We start from the raw sequence: 24,394 nt of genomic DNA, 5'->3' as shown, positions 1-24,394 counted from the left end.
CCCAAAGCTGCATGAGAAATTACCCCCTGTAACGCAGTAACATGAGCCGGACAGACGCAATCCTAAAAGATTAGCTAAAAAAAAACCATACAGGTGCTGCTCCTACAGACACGGCGCTGAAGTCCGGCACCCTGAGCGCCACCAGGACTCTGATCAGCTTTGGATGTGACTGGAGAAGATTAAATATTCCAGCAATCCCACTTTTCCATCATGTTGTTACCTGCGTCCCCCGCAGTTATCGGAGCGTAGAAGGCGACCCTCGGCGGCACGGAAGCGGCGTCCTCCTCCCGACCTTCACGGACGCTTTTCTACTGCCTGAAAACCGTGCGGCTAATTAATGACTGATAATTACCGCCATCTCCTGAACAGAACGTCTCATATACCAGGGACGAGATGACACCGCGATGCTCCTGCATAACGCCCCGGAGGCCGGCTGCGGCCCTGCTGACAATGGCCGCCTCAATTCCTCTTCCAGCAGGGGATGTCAAGTGACTGCTGCAGTCAGTCAGCGGGCATGGATTGGCTGCAGCGGTCACGTTTTCTCTGAGCCGCAACTATGGCCAGGAGGAGATTGGATAGAGCGGGGGTGAAACATGTCTACAACGCTGGTGAAGACGACGGAGCTCTGTCCCCGGCTATTTCCATCAGTGTCACACACGTCAATCACTGCACTTTTAACCGCTGCACCAATTATACTCACTGAGCCATGGTCCCGTGGCTGCAGAACAGAGCAGCGATCGCGGGGGTCCCACCCATCCACCACGAATCACCATCCTCCTATACTTATGCCTGAATTCAGCCCTGAATGGCAGAGAGAGAATTAAACTAACGCTCCAGGGCGACGGAGAGAACGTTTATTAACCCCCTACCTCAAATGTCTCCAATATGGCTGAATTACAAGCTCCTCCAGAGTCCAGATCTCCAACATCAGAGACATCCAGGCATTAAAGTGAACCGGTCATCATCAGAAGGACACAGTAAATGAACACAGAGAAAAGAGGGAGGAGGGGGATGCAGCTGCAGTCTCTGCCTGTGACAGTGGAGAGGATGCGGCTGCAGTCTCTCTGCCTGTGACAGTGGAGGGGATGCGGCTGCAGTCTCTCTGCCTGTGACAGTGGAGGGGGATGCGGCTGCAGTCTCTCTGCCTGTGACAGTGGAGGGGGATGCGGCTGCAGTCTCCCTTTGCCTGTGACAGTGGAGGGGGATGCGGCTGCAGTCTCTCTCTGCCTGTGACAGTGGAGGGGGATGCGGCTGCAGTCTCTCTCTGCCTGTGACAGTGGAGGGGGATGCGGCTGCAGTCTCTCTCTGCCTGTGACAGTGGAGAGGATGCGGCTGCAGTCTCTCTCTGCCTGTGACAGTGGAGGGGGATGCGGCTGCAGTCTCTCTCTGCCTGTGACAGTGGAGGGGGATGCGGCTGCAGTCTCTCTCTGCCTGTGACAGTGGAGGGGGATGCGGCTGCAGTCTCTCTCTGCCTGTGACAGTGGAGGGGGATGCGGCTGCAGTCTCTCTCTGCCTGAGACAGTGGGGGGGATGCGGCTGCAGTCTCTCTCTGCCTTTGACAGTGGAGGGGATGCGGCTGCAGTCTCTCTGCCTGTGACAGTGGAGGGGGATGCGGCTGCAGTCTCGCTCTGCCTGTGACAGTGGAGGGGGATGCGGCTGCAGTCTCTCTCTACCTGAGACAGTGGAGGGGGATGCGGCTGCAGTCTCTCTCTGCCTGTGACAGTGGAGGGGGATGCGGCTGCAGTCTCTCTCTGCCTGTGACAGTGGAGGGGGATGCGGCTGCAGTCTCTCTCTGCCTGTGACAGTGGAGGGGGATGCGGCTGCAGTCACTCTCTGCCTGTGACAGTGGAGGGGGATGCGGCTGCAGTCACTCTCTGCCTGTGACAGTGGAGGGGGATGCGGCTGCAGTCTCTCTCTGCCTGTGACAGTGGAGGGGGATGTGGCTGCAGTCTCTCTCTGCCTTTGACAGTGGAGGGGGATGCGGCTGCAGTCTCTCTGCCTGTGACAGTGGAGGGGATGCGGCTGCAGTCTCTCTGCCTGTGACAGTGGAGGGGATGCGGCTGCAGTCTCTCTCTGCCTGTGACAGTGGAGGGGGATGCGGCTGCAGTCTCTCTCTGCCTGAGACAGTGGGGGGGGATGCGGCTGCAGTCTCTCTGCCTGTGACAGTGGAGGGGATGCGGCTGCAGTCTCTCTCTGCCTGATACAGTGGAGGGGATGCGGCTGCAGTCTCTCTCTGCCTGTGACAGTGGAGGGGCATGCGGCTGCAGTCTCTCTGCCTGTGACAGTGGAGGGGGATGCGGCTGCAGTCTCGCTCTGCCTGTGACAGTGGAGGGGGATGCGGCTGCAGTCTCGCTCTGCCTGTGACAGTGGAGGGGGATGCGGCTGCAGTCTCGCTCTGCCTGTGACAGTGGAGGGGGATGTGGCTGCAGTCTCTCTCTGCCTTTGACAGTGGAGGGGGATGCGGCTGCAGTCTCTCTGCCTGTGACAGTGGAGGGGATGCGGCTGCAGTCTCTCTGCCTGTGACAGTGGAGGGGATGCGGCTGCAGTCTCTCTCTGCCTGTGACAGTGGAGGGGGATGCGGCTGCAGTCTCTCTCTGCCTGAGACAGTGGGGGGGGATGCGGCTGCAGTCTCTCTGCCTGTGACAGTGGAGGGGATGCGGCTGCAGTCTCTCTCTGCCTGAGACAGTGGAGGGGATGCGGCTGCAGTCTCTCTCTGCCTGTGACAGTGGAGGGGCATGCGGCTGCAGTCTCTCTGCCTGTGACAGTGGAGGGGGATGCGGCTGCAGTCTCGCTCTGCCTGTGACAGTGGAGGGGGATGCGGCTGCAGTCTCGCTCTGCCTGTGACAGTGGAGGGGGATGCGGCTGCAGTCTCGCTCTGCCTGTGACAGTGGAGGGGGATGCGGCTGCAGTCTCTCTCTACCTGAGACAGTGGAGGGGATGCGGCTGCAGTCTCGCTCTGCCTGTGACAGTGAAGGGGGATGCGGCTGCAGTCTCTCTCTGCCTGAGACAGTGGAAAGAATGCGGCTGCAGTCTCTCTGCCTGTGACAGTGGAGGGGGATGCGGCTGCAGTAACTTATCTCACACGGTTGGTTGGTGTTGGATGACTTCTTTCCTTCAATAAACTGTTATAAAAATCTGTTTTCTTAGTTTAGTTTGGATTTTTTGTTAATGAATTAAACAGGGGGACAAATACTTTTCTTCAACTCGGCAGAGAAATAACCATTTACCCGTCTCGAGAGATAAATTCAGATGCTGCAGATTGCCTACATGATCGCCGATAGGTCCGATGGGCGAGCCGCCCTCGATGCCTACAGCACTGACATACTGTATAACACTGTGACCCCGCACCCCCCGTCAGTGACAGCACCCCCTCACCTCCCGTCAGTGACAGCACCCCCTCACCTCCCGTCAGTGACAGCACCCCCTCACCTCCCGTCAGTGACAGCACCCCCTCACCCCCGGTCAGTGACAGCACCCCCTCACCCCCCGTCAGTGACAGCACCCCCTCACCCCCCCGTCAGTGACAGCACCCCCTCACCCCCCCGTCAGTGACAGCACCCCCTCACCCCCCGTCAGTGACAGCACCCCCTCACCCCCCGTCAGTGACAGCACCCCCTCAGCATACGCCCACAGGTTGGAGCATGCGCATTTCACGCTGCCCTGGAGGCCACGCGGCTTTGTGCCGTTGACATGAGGGTACAGCTCGATGTGGATGGAGTAGGACCATCATCCTCATCATTTGGAGGGATAAGAGGGGTGACCTAAAGCGGTGCTGGTAACTTAGGGGCGTTCGGGCTCCACCACAAAACTACAGGAATTGCCCCCTTGTGGCCGGGGTTTCTTCCTATTTGGGCTCAGGACGCCACAATTTCCCCGATTGTGTCTGAGAAATTGGCGCATGTCGTTTAGTCCGGGGAAACCTGGCGGCTCGTCCCCGGCCATAGGTGGCAGAGAGAATCCCCTTCACTGAGGACTTGCTGCAGATTTTCTGTGCGGATTTTGCTGCAGACTGGGAGCCGGCAGGACCCCTGCAGGCAGTCATCTGCGGGGGCAGGACGCAGAGCAGCACTTACTATCAGCCATGCCTGGAATTCAGGCAGGAAGTCACCCTGAATCACCCGCGGGCGAGTGGCGGCACACATGCCAGGCAGCACATTCTATACCGAGCTGTTTACAAGTACAGAAGAGCCGGCAATGAGCGGCGGCCGGGGTGTTTCCAGGTCACTGCGGGGAAGGCTGCGTGCTAGCGTGCCGTCTCACTGTGCACCATGTCGGGGTTACCAGAGGACAGGACAGGGGAGGGAGACGCTGGGGGGCGACACAGGGCGAGTCATTCCTGCTGCAGTGTAATCTGCTTTATTCTTCTACAGAGAACAAGGATCAGACCGGAGCCAACCACGTCTGACCACAGGGGGGCATGGGAGACACGGGGCGGATACAGGGGGCAGGTGAGGGGTGAGAGCAGAGCAAGATGGGTGCCGGACCGTGAACCAACCAGTACTGAAGGCTTCCAGTGAAAGCAGTGCTGGGGAGGATATAACAGGCGTCACTGCTGTGACTACTGGGGAAGGGATGACAGGGGACACTGCTGCGACTACTGGGGAAGGGATGACGGGACACTGCTGTGACTACTGGGGAGGGGATGACGGGACACTGCTGTGACTACTGGGGAGGGGATGACAGGGGACACTGCTGCGACTACTGGGGAGGGGATGACGGGACACTGCTGTGACTACTGGGGAGGGGATGACGGGACACTGCTGTGACTACTGGGGAGGGGATGACAGGGGACACTGCTGTGACTAATGGGGAAGGGATGACAGGGGACACTGCTGCGACTCCTGGGGAGGGGATGACAGGGGACACTGCTGCGACTACTGGGGAAGGGATGACAGGGGACACTGCTACGACTACTAGGAGGGTATGTCAGGGGACACTGCTGTGATTACTGGGGAGGGGATGACGGGACACTGCTGCGACTACTGGTGAGGGGATGACAGGGGACACTGCTGTGACTAATGGGGAAGGGATGACAGGGGACACTGCTGCGACTACTGGGGAAGGGATGACAGGGGACACTGCTGCGACTACTGGGGAGGGGTTGACAGGGGACACTGCTGTGACTACTGGGGAGGGTATAACAGGGGACACTGCTGTGACTACTGGGGAAGGGAGGACAGGAGTCACTGCTGCGAATACTGAGGAGGAGATGACAGGGGACACTGCTGTGATTACTGGGGAGGAAATGACGGGACACTGCTGTGACTACTGGGGAGGGGATGACAGGGGTCACTGCTACGACTACTGGGGAGGGGATGACAGGGGTCACGGCTACGACTACTGGGAGGGTATGTCAGGGGACACTGCTGTGATTACTGGGGAAGGGATGACGGGACACTGCTGTGACTACTGGGGAGGGTATGACGGGACACTGCTGCGACTACTGGGAAGGAGATGACAGGGGACACTGCTGTGACTACTGGGGAGGAGATGACGGGACACTGCTGTGACTACTGGGGAGGGTAAGACAGGACACTACTGTGACTACTGGGGAGGTTATTACAGCAGTACACACTTCTATGACTACTGGGGAGATTATGACAGGGGACACTGCGGTGACTACTGGGGAGGAGATGACAGGGGACACTGCGGTGACTACTGGGGAGGGTATGACAGGACACTACTGTGACTACTGGGGAGGTTATTACAGCAGTACACACTTCTGTGACTACTGGGGAGATTATGACAGGGTACATTACTATGACTACTACGGGTGGGGGGCTGCAGTGACCACTGAGGAGGTTATAATGGGGAACCTTGCTGAGAATATTGGGGGAAGGGGTGGTGAGGGCTAAGAGGAGGGAAGAGGCTATTGTGAATATTGGGGAGGTGTGACCACTTGGAGGAGGGTGGGGAGAGGGACTGCTGTGACTCTTAGGGAGGTTGCAGAGGGACCTTGTTCGAGTAGTTGGGGATGGTAGTTTGTGTGACGACTGCAAAGAGCATGATGGGGAATCTGCTGATACTACTGGGGAGGTTATGACAGGGGACTTGCTGTGAATAATGGGGGAAGATTGATGAAGGGTCCTGTGACTCCTGGAGAGAGGGAAACTGCTGTTACCATGGGGGGGGGGGGGAATAAGATGCAGCTGTGACTATTGGGGAGAAGAAGTGAATGCTGTGACCATTGGGGGGAATAAGTGGCTGCTATGACTTCTACTGGTCCAGTCTGGATTCCCCCGGCTATCGGTGCCCGGCCTTGGAACGTCTCGCTGGTGACCCCTAGCGGAGCCATCTAAGGTTTCGTAATAAATGCAGTTAAATGTCGGCCACCATGATGGGACCCGCCAGATGCTGATTATAGTTAATGGGGTCTGTGGTGTAATGGATCCGTCCACAGGGGATGATGTCCCCGATCTGGATGCCCTCGGGCCACCCTGGGTGGCACTCGCTCCTTTATCTGAACCTTTACAATTCTTGGCAGAGTCTCGGGCCGCTTTTTATTTAGAAGAAAACCAGTGCAAATAGTAACCGGGCAAAACAGATAAGGAAACCACAAAACACGGGAGAAGCCTAATCCGACTGCCCCCTGGGAGCAGGGCTCCGCCAGGCACGGGGGGCCGGAGAGCACGGCTGTCACGTATCAGATGAGAAACCAATATGGCCGCCCCGGGGGTGATCACCCAGCTCGGCCTGTTCCTGCAGTGCTATGGGCGAGCTGGGTGACGGCCCCTCCTGGCAGTAGGACTGACGGCTGGATTATAAGGGACGATTCCAGGACTCAGGAAATCATCTCATCAGTAGAAATGTGCGGCGGCCACTGCTGGGAACCGGAGCGTTTCCTGTAACTGCATGTGAGCGCCACATCTGCAGCGCACACGGCTGATGGACAGAACATCGGAGCCTCCGACAACACATACGCTGCCTCTCTGACCACCTCTGCCACCAGCGGACACTGCAGCCGAGCTGGAGTCACTGATTACGGAAACTCCTCTAAAGGATCAGAGCTGCAGTGTAAAGAATGAGGGCATTCAGCTTCAACCAGAACCTCAGACAGCGCAGCTGAGCTGGAGTCGCCGATTACAGCAACTCCTCTAAAGGAGCAGAGCTGCAGTGTAAAGAATGAGGGCATTCAGCCTCAACCAGAACCTCAGACAGCGCAGCAGAGCTGGAGTCGCCAATTACAGAAACTCCTCTAAAGGAGCAGAGCTGCAGTGTAAAGAATGAGGGCATTCAGCCTCAACCAGAACCTCAGACAGCGCAGCAGAGCTGGAGTCGCCGATTACAGCAACTCCTCTAAAGGAGCAGAGCTGCAGTGTAAAGAATGAGGGCATTCAGCTTCAACCAGAACCTCAGACAGCGCAGCTGAGCTGGAGTCGCCGATTACAGAAACTCCTCTAAAGGAGCAGAGCTGCAGTGTAAAGAATGAGGGCATTCGACTTCAACCAGACTTCAGTCGCATTTCCTCTATGGAAATCCTCGGGAAACCGTATCAGTGTAAAAAGCATTAGACTAATATAGGGCAGGAACCGAGGAGGTGGCACAGAATAACCACATAACACATTCATATGATTGGAGGAAAAGGAACTGCAGGGTAAAGCATGGCGGGAAACAAAAGAGCAGCAGCCATCACCAATGAAGAGACCTGTAGTCCCAGCAGATAATGCTGGAGCTGCTGAGCCAGTGTTAGGGTAAATGTGACTGCGGCTTGTAGAAATCTGCTGTGTGTGAATCCACTTCTATACTCCAGAGCTGGACTCGCTGTTCTGGAGCTTCAGAGCTGAAATTATTCAGCTGGTTCAGAGTCAGCACATAGCATGTTCCCTTCTATCCAGCTGTTCATAAACTACAACCCCCAGCATTCCTTAAGACTGCGGGAGGGTTGGTTTCCTGACCCTTGTTCAGACTGCTCTGGGTGGCAGCGCGAACTGTTGGAAAAAAGGAAGATAAAGACTGAATTTATGTTACAGAAACAGCACCCCCTCTGTCCACAGGCTGTGTCTGGTATTGCAGGTCAGCTCTATTAAAGTTAAAGAGGAAAGGCTGCAATACCGTACGCGACCTGTGGAGAGGTGTGGCGCCGTTTCCTCCAATTCTGGAGCTAGCTGGGGGGGTACCACAGTGCAGGGCCGGACTTGTTTCATCACCTCGCTGACTCACAGCTGTCTATAGACAATGACTGATGACTAATGTCTGAACAGGAGGGAAAGTGGCATCAGACCCCGCTGCTTACTCATGCCCTGCCGCTGCTTACTCACGCAGCGCCGCTGCTTCTGGAGCGATTACAATGCTTTTATCTGAGCTGCGGCTTTTTATGGCAGCACACGACACTTCGGGCCTAATAATAGCCCAGCTGTAGTGGTGATTCACCCGCTATCAGGAGCCGGCGGCGCAGCGTAGCGTGTTTATATAACCGTCATGTGAACTGTCACATCATATAGTAAGAGGATAGGTGAGCGACACACCAGAAGCTGCCGCAACACCGAGACGATCCGCGCCGGACGAGAATTCTACGGCAAAACCCTTCCACTTCGTGGGTTCCAAATTTTCTTTTTTGGGGGGGAAAATTTCTAAAGAAAACGGAAGCTTGATTGCTCATCTTTCTTTTCACACTACAAAACGCAATCAAATTTACAAAACAGAAGATGTGAAAGTCGCCAGTTTCAATTATCTAAACTTGACGGAGTTGTCCCTGGTGGCCTAGGGTAGTTGAGGTTTTATTCTTGGACTCTTTGTTAAAACCAGCATCCCTGGTGGTGTAAGGTATTTTAGTTAGGATAGGGTAATTCAATGCTATGGTGTTAATGCAGGCATCCCTGGTGGTCTAGAGAAGCGGAGAGTTTATTGTCTTTCTTATTAGGAAGCTTCCTGGGTAATCTAGGGCAGTGGAGAGTTATTTGTTAGCTTCCATGGTGGTTTCAGGTGGTAAATAGTTAATGCCAGCATCCCTGGTGGTATCCCAGGGTATTGGATGGTATATTGTTGGCTTCCTTGGTGGTAGAGTAGTAAAGAGTCGATGCCAGCATCCCTGGTAGGCTAGGGTAGTGGGATGTTTATGTCTGGCTTCCTTGGTGGCTTAGTGTGCTAAGAGTTTATGCCGGAATCCCAGAGTAGTTTAGAGTAGAGGAGGTTTTATTGTTGGCTTCTTGGGTGATCCAGTGTTAAAAAGGTTTAAAGACATCTCCCCTGGTGGTCTAGAGTAGTGGAAAGTTTTCTCTAAGCTGCTCTATTAGTCTTGGGTGGCATGGTCTTGTGCAGAGTGGCGAAAAAGTTAACAGCTTTAAGGTGATTTAGCATCCTGACTTCCCTGGTGGTCTAGTGTACTGGCTCCCCTGAGTGTCTAGGGGCCTTAACACCCTGGTTGTCTATTGTATTGACTTCCCTGATGGCCTAAGTTCCTGACTTCCCTACAGGTCTAGGGTACAGGCTCCCTTGGTTGTCTAGGGTCTTTATTGACTAGAATACCACCTTCCCTGATGGTCTAGGGTACAGACTCCCTTCGTTGTCCAGGGTCTTTATTGACTAGAATATCGCCTTCCCTGGCGGGCTAGGGTCCGGACTACCCTGGCGGGCTAGGGTCCGGACTTCCCTGGCGGGCTAGGGTCCGGACTTCCCTGGCGGGCTAGGGACTTTATTGACTAAAATACTGCCTTCCCTGGTGGTCTAGGGTACAGGCTCCCCTACTGGTCTAGAGCAGTATCCTCTACAAGCATCTTGCACTGTATAGTATCTGCAGTAACAGGACGATTACCGGTAACGATCATTCAGCCATTTTTGCGGACGCTCGCCCTGCTGACGCTCCTTCTTTTGTGACAGTCTTTGTGGGTATTATCACCTTTGTGACATTTTCCTGGAGGACATTCTATTGAAGTTTTGCAGGTAAAAGTAACAAGGCGGACTACCGGTCTCAGGAATCCCAGTCAGTGGACTGGGTATAGAAATTGAAAACAAAAAAAAATAAATTAAAACACAAAAAGTTTGGGCAGATTTGGAGACTTTCTGCAGACCTGCTGTTGGTGACAGGAGCTGAGCATTGCTGCTGTGGAAAGTTACAGCCGACACCTCGGGACAACAAAGAGTTAACCCTGCTGGAAAGAAAAATGTAAAGATTGTGTCTGATAGGGAATAGCAGCAAGAAAGGCTGAGCCCAAAAATAAGGGGAGCAGGGGCGAGAGGAGGATTGTGGGGGGGCAGAGGGGTGAGAGTACAATATAAGGGGCACAGGTAGAGCATAGAAATAAAGGGTGCAGGGGCGAGAGTACGATATAAGTTGGCACAGGGACAAGAGTACAATTGTGGGGGGGTACGGGGGCGAGAGGACGATATAAGGAGCGCAGGTAGAGCATAGAAATAAAGGGTGCAGGGGCGAGAGTAGGATTGTGGGGGGGCACAAGGGTGAGAGTATGATATAAGTGGCGAGAGTACAACATAAGGAGCGTAGGGGCGAGAGTTCGATTGTGGGGCGTGCATGGGTGAGAGTACGATATAAGTGATAGAGTATGATATAAGGAGCGTAGGGGAGAGAGGACGGTATGAGGGGCGAGAGGACGGTATGAGGGGCGAGAGGACGGTATGAGGGGCGAGAGGACGGTATGAGGGGCGAGAGGACGGTATGAGGGGCGAGAGGATGGTATGAGGGGCGAGAGGATGGTATGAGGGGCGAGAGGACGGTATGAGGGGCGAGAGGACGGTATGAGGGGCGAGAGGACGATACATGTGGCGACAGTATGATATAAGGAGGGCAGGGGCGAGAGTACATTTGTGGGGGGACGCAGGGGCGAGAGTACGATTGTGGGGAGCGCAGGGGCGAGAGTACGATTGTGGGGGGACGCAGGGGCGAGAGTACGATTGTGTGGGGGGACGCAGGGGCGAGAGGACGATTGTGGGGGGACGCAGGGGCGAGAGGGCGATTGTGGGGGGACGCAGGGGAGAGAGTACGACTGTGGGGGGACGCAGGGGCGAGAGTACGATTGTGGGGGGAGCGCAGGGGCGAGAGTACGATTGTGTGGGGAGCGCAGGGGCGAGAGTACGATTGTGGGGGGACGCAGGGGCGAGAGTACGATACAAGTGGTGAGAGTATGATATAAGGAGGGCAGGGGTGAGAGTCCGATTGTGGGGGACGCAGGGGCGAGAGTCCGATTGTGGGGGGACGCAGGTGCGAGAGTACGATTGTGGGGGGACGCAGGAGCGAGAGTCCGATTGTGGGGGGACGCAGGAGTGAGAGTACGATTGTGTGGGGGGACGCAGGGGCGAGAGTACGGTCTCTCCATCCAGCTGCCTCTTCCCTCGGATTTGTGGGTGCGCGTGCCCTTCGGCCTCGTGTTCACCTCTTCATCTGGAATCCAAGGCATTATAGGATCCGAGTCTCCATGACAATGAAAACACAAGCCCCACAACACGAGCGCCGTGTCCCGCAACTCCCTGGGTGTGGGAATGGAAAGATGTAGCTCATCCAGCCAACGTCTGCGGTGCATATATGGGGGGGCGCTGGTGTGGCTGCGAGGGTCTGGGTGCACTCCGGGTGGAGCACTGTGCACGTCTCCTCTCTGCACCCGCAGGGTAGTGGGGTCCCTCCTGTAAGGGGGTATTTGCAGTGTGCAGTCCATGGAGCGCACGTACATACAGATATCATTAGGGTGAGAGGACAGAGGATGGAGGTCTGCTCCGATCCCCGCAGTCACAGGAGGCGAGGGATGCAGGTGCGGCCGGGCGTTATACTCACTGTGCACCAGGAAGCAGAAGTCTTTCCATGTCAGTAACAGGGTGAGCTTTGTGAAGCCCTCGGCGTCGTACTCCACCACCCCCCTGCCAAAGAGGAGAACAATCAGTCAGGACAACTACACCCATTAGGACTCAGCGGCAATATCCTTCAGTGGTCACACGGGGGTCTGTGCCGCCATGTCACCAGCACATGTAATACCGCGGATTCCTCACGGTGATCCTATGATCTGTATAAACCATCATGATCACATCTGTGAGTGATTACACAGGGGCTTCATGGCCGGCAGCTTATACATTCTCTATAACAATCCCCCCCGAGACCCTGAGCAGCGAGCGGGTCATCACAGCCCCGCGGGACCCCCGAGTAATAGATAATCTGCCATGTTATTACACCTCAGCATGATGCGGGAAATCTGATATTCAGATAGTACTGCCCGTCTAGCTCTCTATGTAAATAGTGTAAGCCCAGATAGTACTGCCTGTCTGGCTCTCTATGTAAATAGTGTAAGCACAGATAGTACTGTCCGTCTGGCTCTCTATGTAAATAGTGTAAGCACAGATAGTACTGCCCGTCTAGCTCTCTATGTAAATAGTGTAAGCCCAGATAGTACTGCCTGTCTGGCTCTCTATGTAAATAGTGTAAGCACAGATAGTACTGTCCGTCTGGCTCTCTATGTAAATAGTGTAAGCACAGATAGTACTGCCCGTCTAGCTCTCTATGTAAATAGTGTAAGCCCAGATAGTACTGCCTGTCTGGCTCTCTATGTAAATAGTGTAAGCACAGATAGTACTGCCCCTCTGGCTCTCTATGTAAATAGTGTAAGCCCAGATAGTACTGCCTGTCTGGCTCTCTATGTAAATAGTGTAAGCACAGATAGTACTGCCTGTCTGGCTCTCTATGTAAATAGTGTAAGCACAGATAGTACTGCCCCTCTGGCTCTCTATGTAAATAGTGTAAGCGCAGATAGTACTGCCTGTCTGGCTCTCTATGTAAATAGTGTAAGCACAGATAGTACTGTCCGTCTGGCTCTATTTAAAGAGTGTAAGCCCAGATAGTACTGCCCCTCTGGCTCTCTATGTAAATAGTGTAAGCACAGATAGTACTGCCCCTCTGGCTCTCTATGTAAATAGTGTAAGCACAGATAGTACTGCCCCTCTGGCTCTCTATGTAAATAGTGTAAGCACAGATAGTACTGCCCCTCTGGCTCTCTATGTAAATAGTGTAAGCACAGATAGTACTGCCTGTCTGGCTCTCTATGTAAATAGTGTAAGCACAGATAGTACTGCCCCTCTGGCTCTCTATGTAAATAGTGTAAGCACAGATAGTACTGCCCCTCTGGCTCTCTATGTAAATAGTGTAAGCACAGATAGTACTGCCCCTCTGGCTCTCTATGTAAATAGTGTAAGCACAGATAGTACTGCCCCTCTGGCTCTCTATGTAAATAGTGTAAGCACAGATAGTACTGCCCCTCTGGCTCTCTATGTAAATAGTGTAAGCACAGATAGTACTGCCCCTCTGGCTCTCTATGTAAATAGTGTAAGCACAGATAGTACTGCCTCTCTGGCTCTCTATATAAATAGTGTAAGCACAGATAGTACTGCCCCTCTGGCTCACTATGTAAATAGTGTAAGCACAGATAGTACTGCCCGTCTGGCTCACTATGTAAATAGTGTAAGCACAGACAGTACTGCCCCTCTGGCTCTCTATGTAAATAGTGTACGCACAGATAGTACTGCCTCTCTGGCTCTCTATGTAAATAGTGTAAGCACAGACAGTACTGCCCCTCTGGCTCTCTATGTAAATAGTGTACGCACAGATAGTACTGCCTCTCTGGCTCTCTATGTAAATAGTGTAAGCACAGATAGTACTGCACCTCTGGCTCACTATGTAAATAGTGTAAGCACAGATAGTACTGCCCCTCTGGCTCTCTATGTAAATAGTGTAAGCACAGATAGTACTGCCCGTCTAGCTCTCTATGTAAATAGTGTAAGCACAGATAGTAATGCCCCTCTGGCTCTCTATGTAAATAGTGTACGCACAAATAGTACTGCCTCTCTGGCTCTCTATGTAAATAGTGTAAGCACAGATAGTACTGCCTCTCTGGCTCTCTATGTAAATAGTGTAAGCACAGATAGTACTGCCCCACTGGCTCTCTATGTAAATAGTGTAAGCACAGATAGATAGTACTGCCCCTCTGGCTCTCTATGTAAATAGTGTAAGCACAGATAGAGAGCCAGAGAGGCAGTACTATGTAAATAGTGTAAGCACAGATAGTACTGCCCGTCTGGCTCTCTATGTAAATAGTGTAAGCACAGACAGTACTGCCCCTCTGGCTCTCTATGTAAATAGTGTACGCACAGATAGTACTGCCTCTCTGGCTCTCTATGTAAATAGTGTAAGCACAGATAGTACTGCCTCTCTGGCTCACTATGTAAATAGTGTAAGCACAGATAGTACTGCCCCTCTGGCTCTCTATGTAAATAGTGTAAGCACAGATAGTACTGCCCGTCTGGCTCTCTATGTAAATAGTGTAAGCACAGATAGAGAGCTAGACGGGCAGTACTATCTGTGCTTACACTATTTACATAGAGAGCTAGACGGGCAGTACTATGTAAATAGTGTAAGCACAGATAGTAATGCCCCTCTGGCTCTCTATGTAAATAGTGTACGCACAGATAGTACTGCCTCTCTGGCTCTCTATGTAAATAGTGTAAGCACAGATAGTACTGCCCGTCTGGCTCTCTATGTAAATAGTGTACGCACAGATAGTACTGCCACTCTGGCTCTCTATGTAAATAGTGTAAGCACAGATAGTACTGCCTCTCTGGCTCTCTATGTAAATAGTGTAAGCACAAATAGTACTGCCCCTCTGGCTCTCTATGTAAATAGTGTAAGCACAGATAGTACTGCCCCTCTGGCTCTCTATGTAAATAGTGTAAGCACAGATAGAGAGCCAGAGGGGCAGTACTATCTGGGCTTACACTATTTACATAGAGAGCCAGAGGGGCAGTACTATGTAAATAGTGTAAGCCCAGATAGTACTGCCTCTCTGGCTCTCTATGTAAATAGTGTAAGCACAGATAGTACTGCCTCTCTGGCTCTCTATGTAAATAGTGTAAGCACAGATAGTACTGTCCGTCTGGCTCTCTATGTAAATAGTGTAAGCACAGATAGTACTGTCCGTCTGGCTCTCTATGTAAATAGTGTAAGCACAGATAGTACTGTCCGTCTGGCTCTCTATGTAAATAGTGTAAGCACAGATAGTACTGCCCCTCTGGCTCTCTATGCAAATAGTGTAAGCACAGATAGTACTGCCTGTCTGGCTCTCTATGTAAATAGTGTAAGCACAGATAGTACTACTCTCCTGTATCTCTTTGTAAATGATAGAGACACAGATAAAAATTCAACTAACAGCGCTATGAAGGGGTTTTCTATAATAAAATGTGGACTTCAAGCCCCGGAGAAAACACATTACAGAGAATGAAGGACGAATCTGTACTCACGTTCCAAAATGGCTGAGAAAAGCAGCGATGTACTCCCGTCTTTTGTGGTATCCCTGGATGACGTACTGCACCTAAGAGGGGGGGTCAGAAGACACATGAAGAGGTCCTTCTTATCAGGAGTCCGGGGTCGTTGGGCCACGAGAACAAAGCTATGAAGTGGCAGCATAAGAGTGTACAAAAAGGATGGGGAATTGCTCTTTTAGCAATTGTCCAATACATCCTTAAAATGACAGAGCTTCATATACGGATTGTACGGGCCCCTGGCTGTGCGCCCCCCGCAGGTGGCACACTGTTGAGGAGGATGCCAGCCATATAAACTTTCTGGGTCGGAAACACCTGCGACATTGTCACAAGGAACAGTAAATCTCAGGGACTTCACGGTTCGGTTTTCCATTCCTCGGCCGCATTCTGACCCAGATTTTTCTTCAGACGTTCTCTGCGAACTTGGCAGGCGCCGGGGAAGACCATGTCATGTGTTATTTCTGGCAGCGCTGGATTTCCTCTGCTGCTCGGACACTTTACAGAATGAATTAGAACCGTGGAGGGGCCGGTCTGAGGAGCGCTGCCAGCGATCTGCGGGAAAATGGAGCGCGGCGGCGCTGCCAGTGATCTGACCTGCAGAAGACACAGCTCCCTGAGAAAACGATACCGGCCACGGCCAACCCAGCCCCCTCCACTATTATCCCAACCAACTCGCAGCAGGGACAAAGCAAATCTTCAACTCCACAAATGTATGTGTCTCCACGGTAACAGACTACAAATACATTCCAGAGTGGTCAGATCCCGCGGTTACATCTCCTGCCATCAGCTCCCGACCTACAGCTCATATAATGGGGTACATCACAAAGAACACGAGGACCTGACTACACAGGGTTTCTTTGTCGTCTGTTACCATGGAGAGACATAGTTTCCATAGGAGCTGAAGAAAAAGTGATAGAATCAGTACAAAAAAAGAAATGTATCTACATAGTGACTGCACCAGCAGAATAGTGAGCGCAGCTCTGGAGTATAATACAGGATGTAACTCAGGATCAGTAATGTAATGTATGTACACAGTGACTGCACCAGCAGAATAGTGAGTGCAGCTCTGGAGTATAATACAGGATATAACTCAGGATCAGTAATGTAATGTATGTACACAGTGATTGCACCAGCAGAATAGTGAGCGCAGCTCTGGAGTATAATACAGGAGGTAACTCAGGATCAGTAATGTAATGTATGTACACAGTGACTGCACCAGCAGAATGGTGAGTGCAGCTCTGGAGTATAATACAGGATGTAACTCAGGATCAGTAATGTAATGTATGTACACAGTGACTGCACCAGCAGACTATTGAGTGCAGCTCTGGAGTATAATACAGGATGTAACTCAGGATCAGTAATGTAATGTATGTACACAGTGACTGCACCAGCAGAATATTGAGTGCAGCTCTGGAGTATAATACAGGATGTAACTCAGGATCAGTAATGTAATGTATGTACACAGTGACTGCACCAGCAGAATAGTGAGTGCAGCTCTGGAGTATAATACAGGAGGTAACTCAGGATCAGTAATGTAATGTATGTACACAGTGACTGCACCAGCAGAATAATGAGTGCAGCTCTGGAGTATAATACAGGATGTAACTCAGGATCAGTAATGTATGTACACAGTGACTGCACCAGCAGAATAGTGAGCGCAGCTCTGGGGTATAATACAGGATGTAACTCAGGAGCAGTAATGTAATGTATGTACACAGTGACTGCACCAGCAGAATAGTGAGTGCAGCTCTGGAGTATAATACAGGATGTAACTCAGGATCAGTAATGTAATGTATGTACACAGTGACTGCACCAGCAGAATAGTGAGGGCAGCTCTGGGGTATAATACAGGATGTAACTCAGGAGCAGTAATGTAATGTATGTACACAGTGACTGCACCAGCAGAATTGTGAGTGCAGCTCTGGAGTATAATACAGGATGTAACTCAGGATCAGTAATGTAATGTATGTACATAGTGACTGCACCAGCAGAATTGTGAGTGCAGCTCTGGAGTATAATACAGGATGTAACTAAGGAGCAGTAATGTAATGTATGTACATAGTGACTGCACCAGCAGATTAGTGAGTGCAGCTCTGGAGTATAATACAGGATGTAACTCAGGATCAGTAATGTAATGTATGTACATAGTGACTGCACCAGCAGAATTGTGAGTGCAGCTCTGGAGTATAATACAGGATGTAACTCAGGATCAGTAATGTAATGTATGTCCACAGCAACTGCACCAGCAGAATAGTGAGTGCAGCTCAGGGGTGTAATACAGGATGTAACTCAGGATCAGTAATGTATGTACACAGTGACTGTACCAGCAGAATAGTGAGTGCAGCTCTGGAGTATAATACAGGATGTAACTCAGGATCAGTAATGTAATGTATGTACACAGTGACTGCACCAGAATAGTGAGTACAGCTCTGGAGTATAATACAGGATGTAACTCAGGATCAGTAATGTATGTACACAGTGACTGCACCAGCAGAATAGGGAGTGCAGCTCTGGGGTATAATACAGGATGTAACTCAGGATCAGTAATGTAATGTATGCACACAGTAACTGCACCAGCAGAATAGTGAGTGCAGCTCTGGAGTATAATACAGGAGGTAACTCAGGATCAGTAATGTAATGTATGTACACAGTGACTGCACCAGCAGAATAGTGAGCGCAGCTCTGGAGTATAATACAGGATGTAACTCAGGATCAGTAATGTAATGTATGTACACAGTGACTGCACCAGCAGAATAGTGAGTGCAGCTCTGGAGTATAATACAGGATATAACTCAGGATCAGTAATGTAATGTATGTACACAGTGATTGCACCAGCAGAATAGTGAGCGCAGCTCTGGAGTAAAATACAGGATGTAACTCAGGATCAGTAATGTAATGTATGTACACAGTGACTGCACCAGCAGAATGGTGAGTGCAGCTCTGGAGTATAATACAGGATGTAACTCAGGATCAGTAATGTAATGTATGTACACAGTGACTGCACCAGCAGACTATTGAGTGCAGCTCTGGAGTATAATACAGGATGTAACTCAGGATCAGTAATGTAATGTATGTACACAGTGACTGCACCAGCAGAATATTGAGTGCAGCTCTGGAGTATAATACAGGATGTAACTCAGGATCAGTAATGTAATGTATGTACACAGTGACTGCACCAGCAGAATAGTGAGTGCAGCTCTGGAGTATAATACAGGAGGTAACTCAGGATCAGTAATGTAATGTATGTACACAGTGACTGCACCAGCAGAATAATGAGTGCAGCTCTGGAGTATAATACAGGATGTAACTCAGGATCAGTAATGTATGTACACAGTGACTGCACCAGCAGAATAGTGAGCGCAGCTCTGGGGTATAATACAGGATGTAACTCAGGAGCAGTAATGTAATGTATGTACACAGTGACTGCACCAGCAGAATAGTGAGTGCAGCTCTGGAGTATAATACAGGATGTAACTCAGGATCAGTAATGTAATGTATGTACACAGTGACTGCACCAGCAGAATAGTGAGGGCAGCTCTGGGGTATAATACAGGATGTAACTCAGGATCAGTAATGTAATGTATGTACATAGTGACTGCACCAGCAGAATTGTGAGTGCAGCTCTGGAGTATAATACAGGATGTAACTAAGGAGCAGTAATGTAATGTATGTACATAGTGACTGCACCAGCAGATTAGTGAGTGCAGCTCTGGAGTATAATACAGGATGTAACTCAGGATCAGTAATGTAAAGTATGTACATAGTGACTGCACCAGCAGAATTGTGAGTGCAGCTCTGGAGTATAATACAGGATGTAACTCAGGATCAGTAATGTAATGTATGTCCACAGCAACTGCACCAGCAGAATAGTGAGTGCAGCTCAGGGGTGTAATACAGGATGTAACTCAGGATCAGTAATGTATGTACACAGTGACTGTACCAGCAGAATAGTGAGTGCAGCTCTGGAGTATAATACAGGATGTAACTCAGGATCAGTAATGTAATGTATGTACACAGTGACTGCACCAGAATAGTGAGTACAGCTCTGGAGTATAATACAGGATGTAACTCAGGATCAGTAATGTATGTACACAGTGACTGCACCAGCAGAATAGGGAGTGCAGCTCTGGGGTATAATACAGGATGTAACTCAGGATCAGTAATGTAATGTATGCACACAGTAACTGCACCAGCAGAATAGTGAGTGCAGCTCTGGAGTATAATACAGGAGGTAACTCAGGATCAGTAATGTAATGTATGTACACAGTGACTGCACAGCAGAATAGTGAGTGCAGCTCTGGGGTATACTACAGAATGTTTTATATCCCAGAACTGCACTCACTATTCTGCTGGTGCAGTCACTGTGTATGTTGCTGCCTGATTATGATTACTCTATGTCATGCAGGGGAAGAAGTAAACACCCCCATAGAAAGACCTCTGGTAAAGCATCCTTGGAATTATCATAAATTATAACTAAACTTTAACAGTTAATATCTCTGCAAAGTAGAGGAGAAATTAAAAAATAAAAACGCTGCACCCGCTATTCCACGATGTGGCATGTTTAATAGACTCAAACTAGTGAAAGGTCCTCTTTAATTCGACCCTGTCATGAGGTTTTTGCCACTGAATTTGAGAACATAATATTGTAGGGGCAGAGGCCCTGATTCCAGTGATTTGTCAATTACTGGGCTGCTTGCTGTAGTTTTGATAAAATCAGTTTTATCAGTAGGAGATTATTACTAGCGGACTAGTAAACCTGCTGCCAGGTAGTCTCCCATACTCATGACCTCGGTATAACCATGCCAGTGCACAGTGTACACAGAGAGCCACCAATTGGTGGTGTGTGTGGGGTTACACTGAGCTCAGCATTCAAAGCACTGCTAGATCTGCAGCAGAAAAAACATGGCTTTTTTCAACACTGCAGCAAGCAGCCCCTTAACTGACACATCACTGTAACCAGGATTCCATTTGTGACGGTGATTTCAGGTGAATGCTTTCTAGTGTTTTTTACACTCATAAATGGTCCTCATCATCCACAACTTACCTTATTGGTTAGTAACTGACAGATCTGAGGCACGTAATCGATCAGGCACCCGCCGCTTGGGAACGCTGGGATGTGAAGAGCGGAGGATCCCCCGAGAGCGCTGCAGAGACAACACATCGACCCCGTTATATTACAGGAGACAACCGTCCCGACAGTCGCACTTACTATTGTACTTAATTTTAATTCCTTGAGATCTCTGCTTGCTGTAAATGAACAGAAACATTCAGTGCGGACACCGGCCCTGAATGACGTCTGCACGGAGCTGACGACAATCACAGAAGCAGCAAAAATTCTGCCGCGGTATCTAGGCAAGTAAGCCACCGGTACACTGCAGCAAACCTCCAGCTGTTAGCGCAGTACTAGGTCATCAGCCGTGCAGCACATAACCAAGACTGAATCCAGGTTTTCTGTCCCTTTAAGTATTGAGGAGAGGGCGCACGGCGTGTTTAGACAGAATAAGAGACCGTGTCAGTGGTGCAAGAGCCGGCTCAGCGTGGATTAGTCAGTGTATATAAACATGGCTGACTCATCGGCGTGATCTGCACCTGGTGATGTCACGTTACACCTGCTCTGCGTCTTATGCTGTCACAATATACATATCCTCCCATGGTTCTAATACAGAAAAGATGGGTGGCAGCAGTACTGAGCAGTGTGGCTGTGACTCCATAACTGGAGCGAGATTAATCAGGGGCCCTCTTGACGACCTGCATATGCTGCAATGATCTATGTTATTAGGACCAGTCCAGGTGGAAGCCATGGGCTGAACCCATCCGGGATAATATTTGAAGGCACAATGCGAGGCTGTTCCTACGCGCTCATTATAATGCGGGCGTCCGCTTATCTGCATTTACCCATACGTTCATAGTGTGGGGTGTGGACAGGCGCTGACTCATCCGTCAAGTATGCTTTTTAGAAGGGTGTGGAACGACATATGGATGAGGTCAGGATTCTTGACAAATTGCAGGTTACATCTCACATCATCAGGATAGGATGCAGAGGGGGATATTACATGGGGGGACGAACTCAGGTTCTGTGCAGGGCACTGCCCTGGTATAGGATATCAGCCGCTCCACTTATAAGATACAGATGTGCAGTCATTCCCGGGTTCACTTGGTTTCCTACACAGATGACGGGTGACACCACCAGTAATAACGCGTAACAATGTCTCAGATGCTAAAACTCTGCCCGTGTCTGTCTCGATTATAGTTCAAGCAGTCTTATTATGAATCAGGTGGCCCAGGATGAACAGACCTCCATGGAGGACACTATGCTGCAGTACAGAGCAGACTAGCTGTGAATCTAGCTTGGGGTAGAGATAAAACACTTACTATAAACTGCAGCAGCATGGAGGATATTGAATGACAGAATTGAGCTATGCAGCTGTGAATCTAGCACTAGGGTGAGAAAATGTTATTTTATTTTTGTATTGAAAACTTTAAACACTTTATAAAAACACAGACAATAGAAAACATAAAACATTTACTCGAAGGGCAAAAGATTGGAATACATTACAAACAACATCACCAGCATTGGGGTAAGATAAAACACTTACTACAGGCAGAAGCAACATGAAGAACTATCTACAGAGGCACTGACCAGTCTAGCTGTGAATCCAGAACTGGAGCGAGATAAAACAATTACTATAAAACATCAGCACTGCAGTGAACATTGTAAAGCTGTAGTAAGCATTGTAGCTGTGAATCCAGTTCTCGCCTCAGGTGAGAGCAGTACCGAGCAGTGCAGCTGTGATTTCAGCACTGGGATGAGACAAAATACTCACAAAGAAGTGTAGAAAACATTTTATACAGCAGTGAATCATGCTCTCAGATGCGATAAAACACTTGCTAAAGCTCAGCAGCAACGTAAAGTCATTGAACAGCAGTACTGAGCAGTGCAGCTGTCGTTCAGCACTGGGAAGAGAAAAAAAAAACACTTACAAGGAAGTGTAGAAAACATTATACAGCAGTGCTAAGCAGTGTTACTGAGACGTCAGCACTGGTGTAAAATAAAACAATAGGTGCTGCGGCATAAAATAAATTGTACAAAAGAACTTGGCAGTGTTGCTGTGAATCCAGCAATGGAGAGGTATAAACAAGCAGGAAGGAGAAGCAGTGATGACATTATTTCATCATCCTGAGCAGTTTAGCTGTTAATCCAGCTAAAACAAGCTGCAAAACGGGGTGGTTTCTTTCCCTCCATGTCCCACTCTGTTCTTCTCCTCTCTACGTGTTTAACAGGAAGCTGTAATGTGATCTCTCAGCGAGCAGACAGTCAGTCTCATCTTAAGCAGGACTGATTTTAGCAGTAAATGTAATGTATGTACCTAGTCACGCCGCTTTAATATCGAAATATATTTAGCTATAGGACGTAAAATGGTGTGTAAGAGTGGATATGTCCTCTGAGGACACCAGCGTGCCGCTCTGCATCCTGCCGCGTGTGATGAGCGCCCTCCACACAGGTTCTACAGGTAAGGACGCTGCTATGTGCTGACGTCAACTATTCGCACATAATGATAACCTTCACAGCTAATTATAGGTCACGGTATGGGATGATTATGATCATTAGATCCCAGCAGAGTTCCTTGAAGACCTTCGGCAGGATCCAGGGAGGACAAGGTCCATCACCGGACAACATGGGATGATGGGGGTAGTTATTTCCCAGCTTATTAAACATTTTAGCCCAATAATGGCTAATAAAGGTCAGTCCTTGAGTCGCCCTCGGCTGTTGTGCAGGTGACTTAATGAAGCGTCACGCCGCCCCCGCTCAGTCCTGTGCCTCCTGCTCTGCTCTATCACACGGTAATTAGCCGCTGCTGGTGTCGCTTTAAGGTGAAACGTTCTGCAGCGCTTTCCGCTCGGAGTGTGTCAGCGCGGGACCGTATGTTCTGTAATCTGCAGCTATTTTTCTCCCACTACTGGAGATGATCGACTTAATCAGGAACATGAAAATACGCCCACAGCGAGAATGCCTCCATCCCGTTCTCGGGGCCTTGGTTATTGACGCTCGCAGTACGCTGGCAGGAGAACGTGTCGCCTTGGCACTCGCTGGGAAAAAAAAATAACAAATCTGTAATCAGATGTCGCTGTTCTAAATGTCGGAACGATGGAGCGCCAGTAATTACTAGTAATGTGCGCTAACCGCTCGCACGGAAAGAACAGGTTTAAAGGGCGACTCCGCTCCATTCCTACCGGACGGGAATGAGCTCCTGTGTGATCACATCTGCATGGACTTGACGTTTATGGAGGTTACAGCCTAGGGCTAGGTTCACACTCAAGTTTTTTTTTTCTGCAGCCAAAATCTTCCCTCTGTGCAGAAAAAAAACCGCTGCTGACGATCTCTTCTCACAGATACCAAGTCTGGGTGATTACTGCATGGACTTCAGGGAAGACCCCATACACATTAGGCTAACGGAGGGTGAATCTGTCGATACTGATGGGCTCGCCAAGTATGTGGCCCTCACCAGATGATTGTCAAGAGAGGTAAAGATCCAGCATGTCTGATTTCGGACTACCGATCCTCCCTCCTTCCAATAGATAAGTGATCAGAGAAACAGGTGCATTCCGCTGAGCGAGCGCTCCTGTGCATGGGGGGACGCTCAAGATAACTGCCAGCCATCGTTCAGCCGACAGCTGGGGGCTTCTCCTTTGCCAATCTGTGTAAGTACACCAGGATGGACTTGATGGAGCTGCAGCGAGGACAAAGCCTTCTCGGCTGGGGTGAATCCTGTATACAGAGGATGTGCTGCCGAGAAAGGTGATCTTTTGTGTAGCGCCAAAGATCATTTCACCCACTGAACGAGCGTTTTGCCTGCTCGTCAGGTGTTTGGAAGTCTGCAGAATTGCACAATTGTCTGCACAATTAATCGGGAAAGTGCTCAATCACAATACAATAGGACTGATCAGTTTAGCTGTGAATCCAGCTCTGGATGAGACAAAACACTACAAAGCAGAAGAAACATGAAGTTAAATGTAGCTTACTAAGCTGTGTAGCTGCGAATACCGCTCTGGGTGAAATAAAAACGATACTAGGAAGCGGCAGCATTTAGGACATGATACAGAAGCGTTTTTCAGTGTAGTTGACAATCCAGCTCCAAGTGAGATAAAA

General features: G+C 50.1%; 1 protein-coding gene across 6 annotated transcripts in view; it reads right to left on the bottom strand.

Annotated features, from left to right (window-relative positions):
* BABAM2 (BRISC and BRCA1 A complex member 2) overlaps positions 1–24,394 on the bottom strand; it is a 142,420-nt gene that overhangs the window by 14,662 nt on the left and 103,364 nt on the right. For 5 of the 6 annotated variants that reach the window (XM_073556332.1, XM_073556333.1, XM_073556330.1 and 2 more), the window contains 3 exons: positions 20,291–20,390; positions 15,226–15,296; positions 11,723–11,805 (listed from right to left, as the gene is read on the bottom strand). In XM_073556332.1, coding sequence (XP_073412433.1) covers positions 11,723–11,805; positions 15,226–15,296; positions 20,291–20,390 — 254 coding nt within the window. Of the gene's footprint in view, positions 1–11,722; positions 11,806–15,225; positions 15,297–15,319; positions 15,841–20,290; positions 20,391–24,394 lie in introns of those variants that run through there. The other variant, XM_073556334.1, reaches the window with a different exon arrangement.

The sequence above is a fragment of the Dendrobates tinctorius genome, unplaced genomic scaffold (genome assembly GCF_039654945.1).
Source record: "Dendrobates tinctorius isolate UK_male_01 unplaced genomic scaffold, ASM3965494v1 ptg000232l, whole genome shotgun sequence".
Lineage (NCBI taxonomy): Eukaryota > Metazoa > Chordata > Amphibia > Anura > Dendrobatidae > Dendrobates > Dendrobates tinctorius.
The sequence above is the reverse complement of the archived record's forward strand: the minus strand, read 5'-3'. Positions and strand labels throughout refer to the sequence as shown.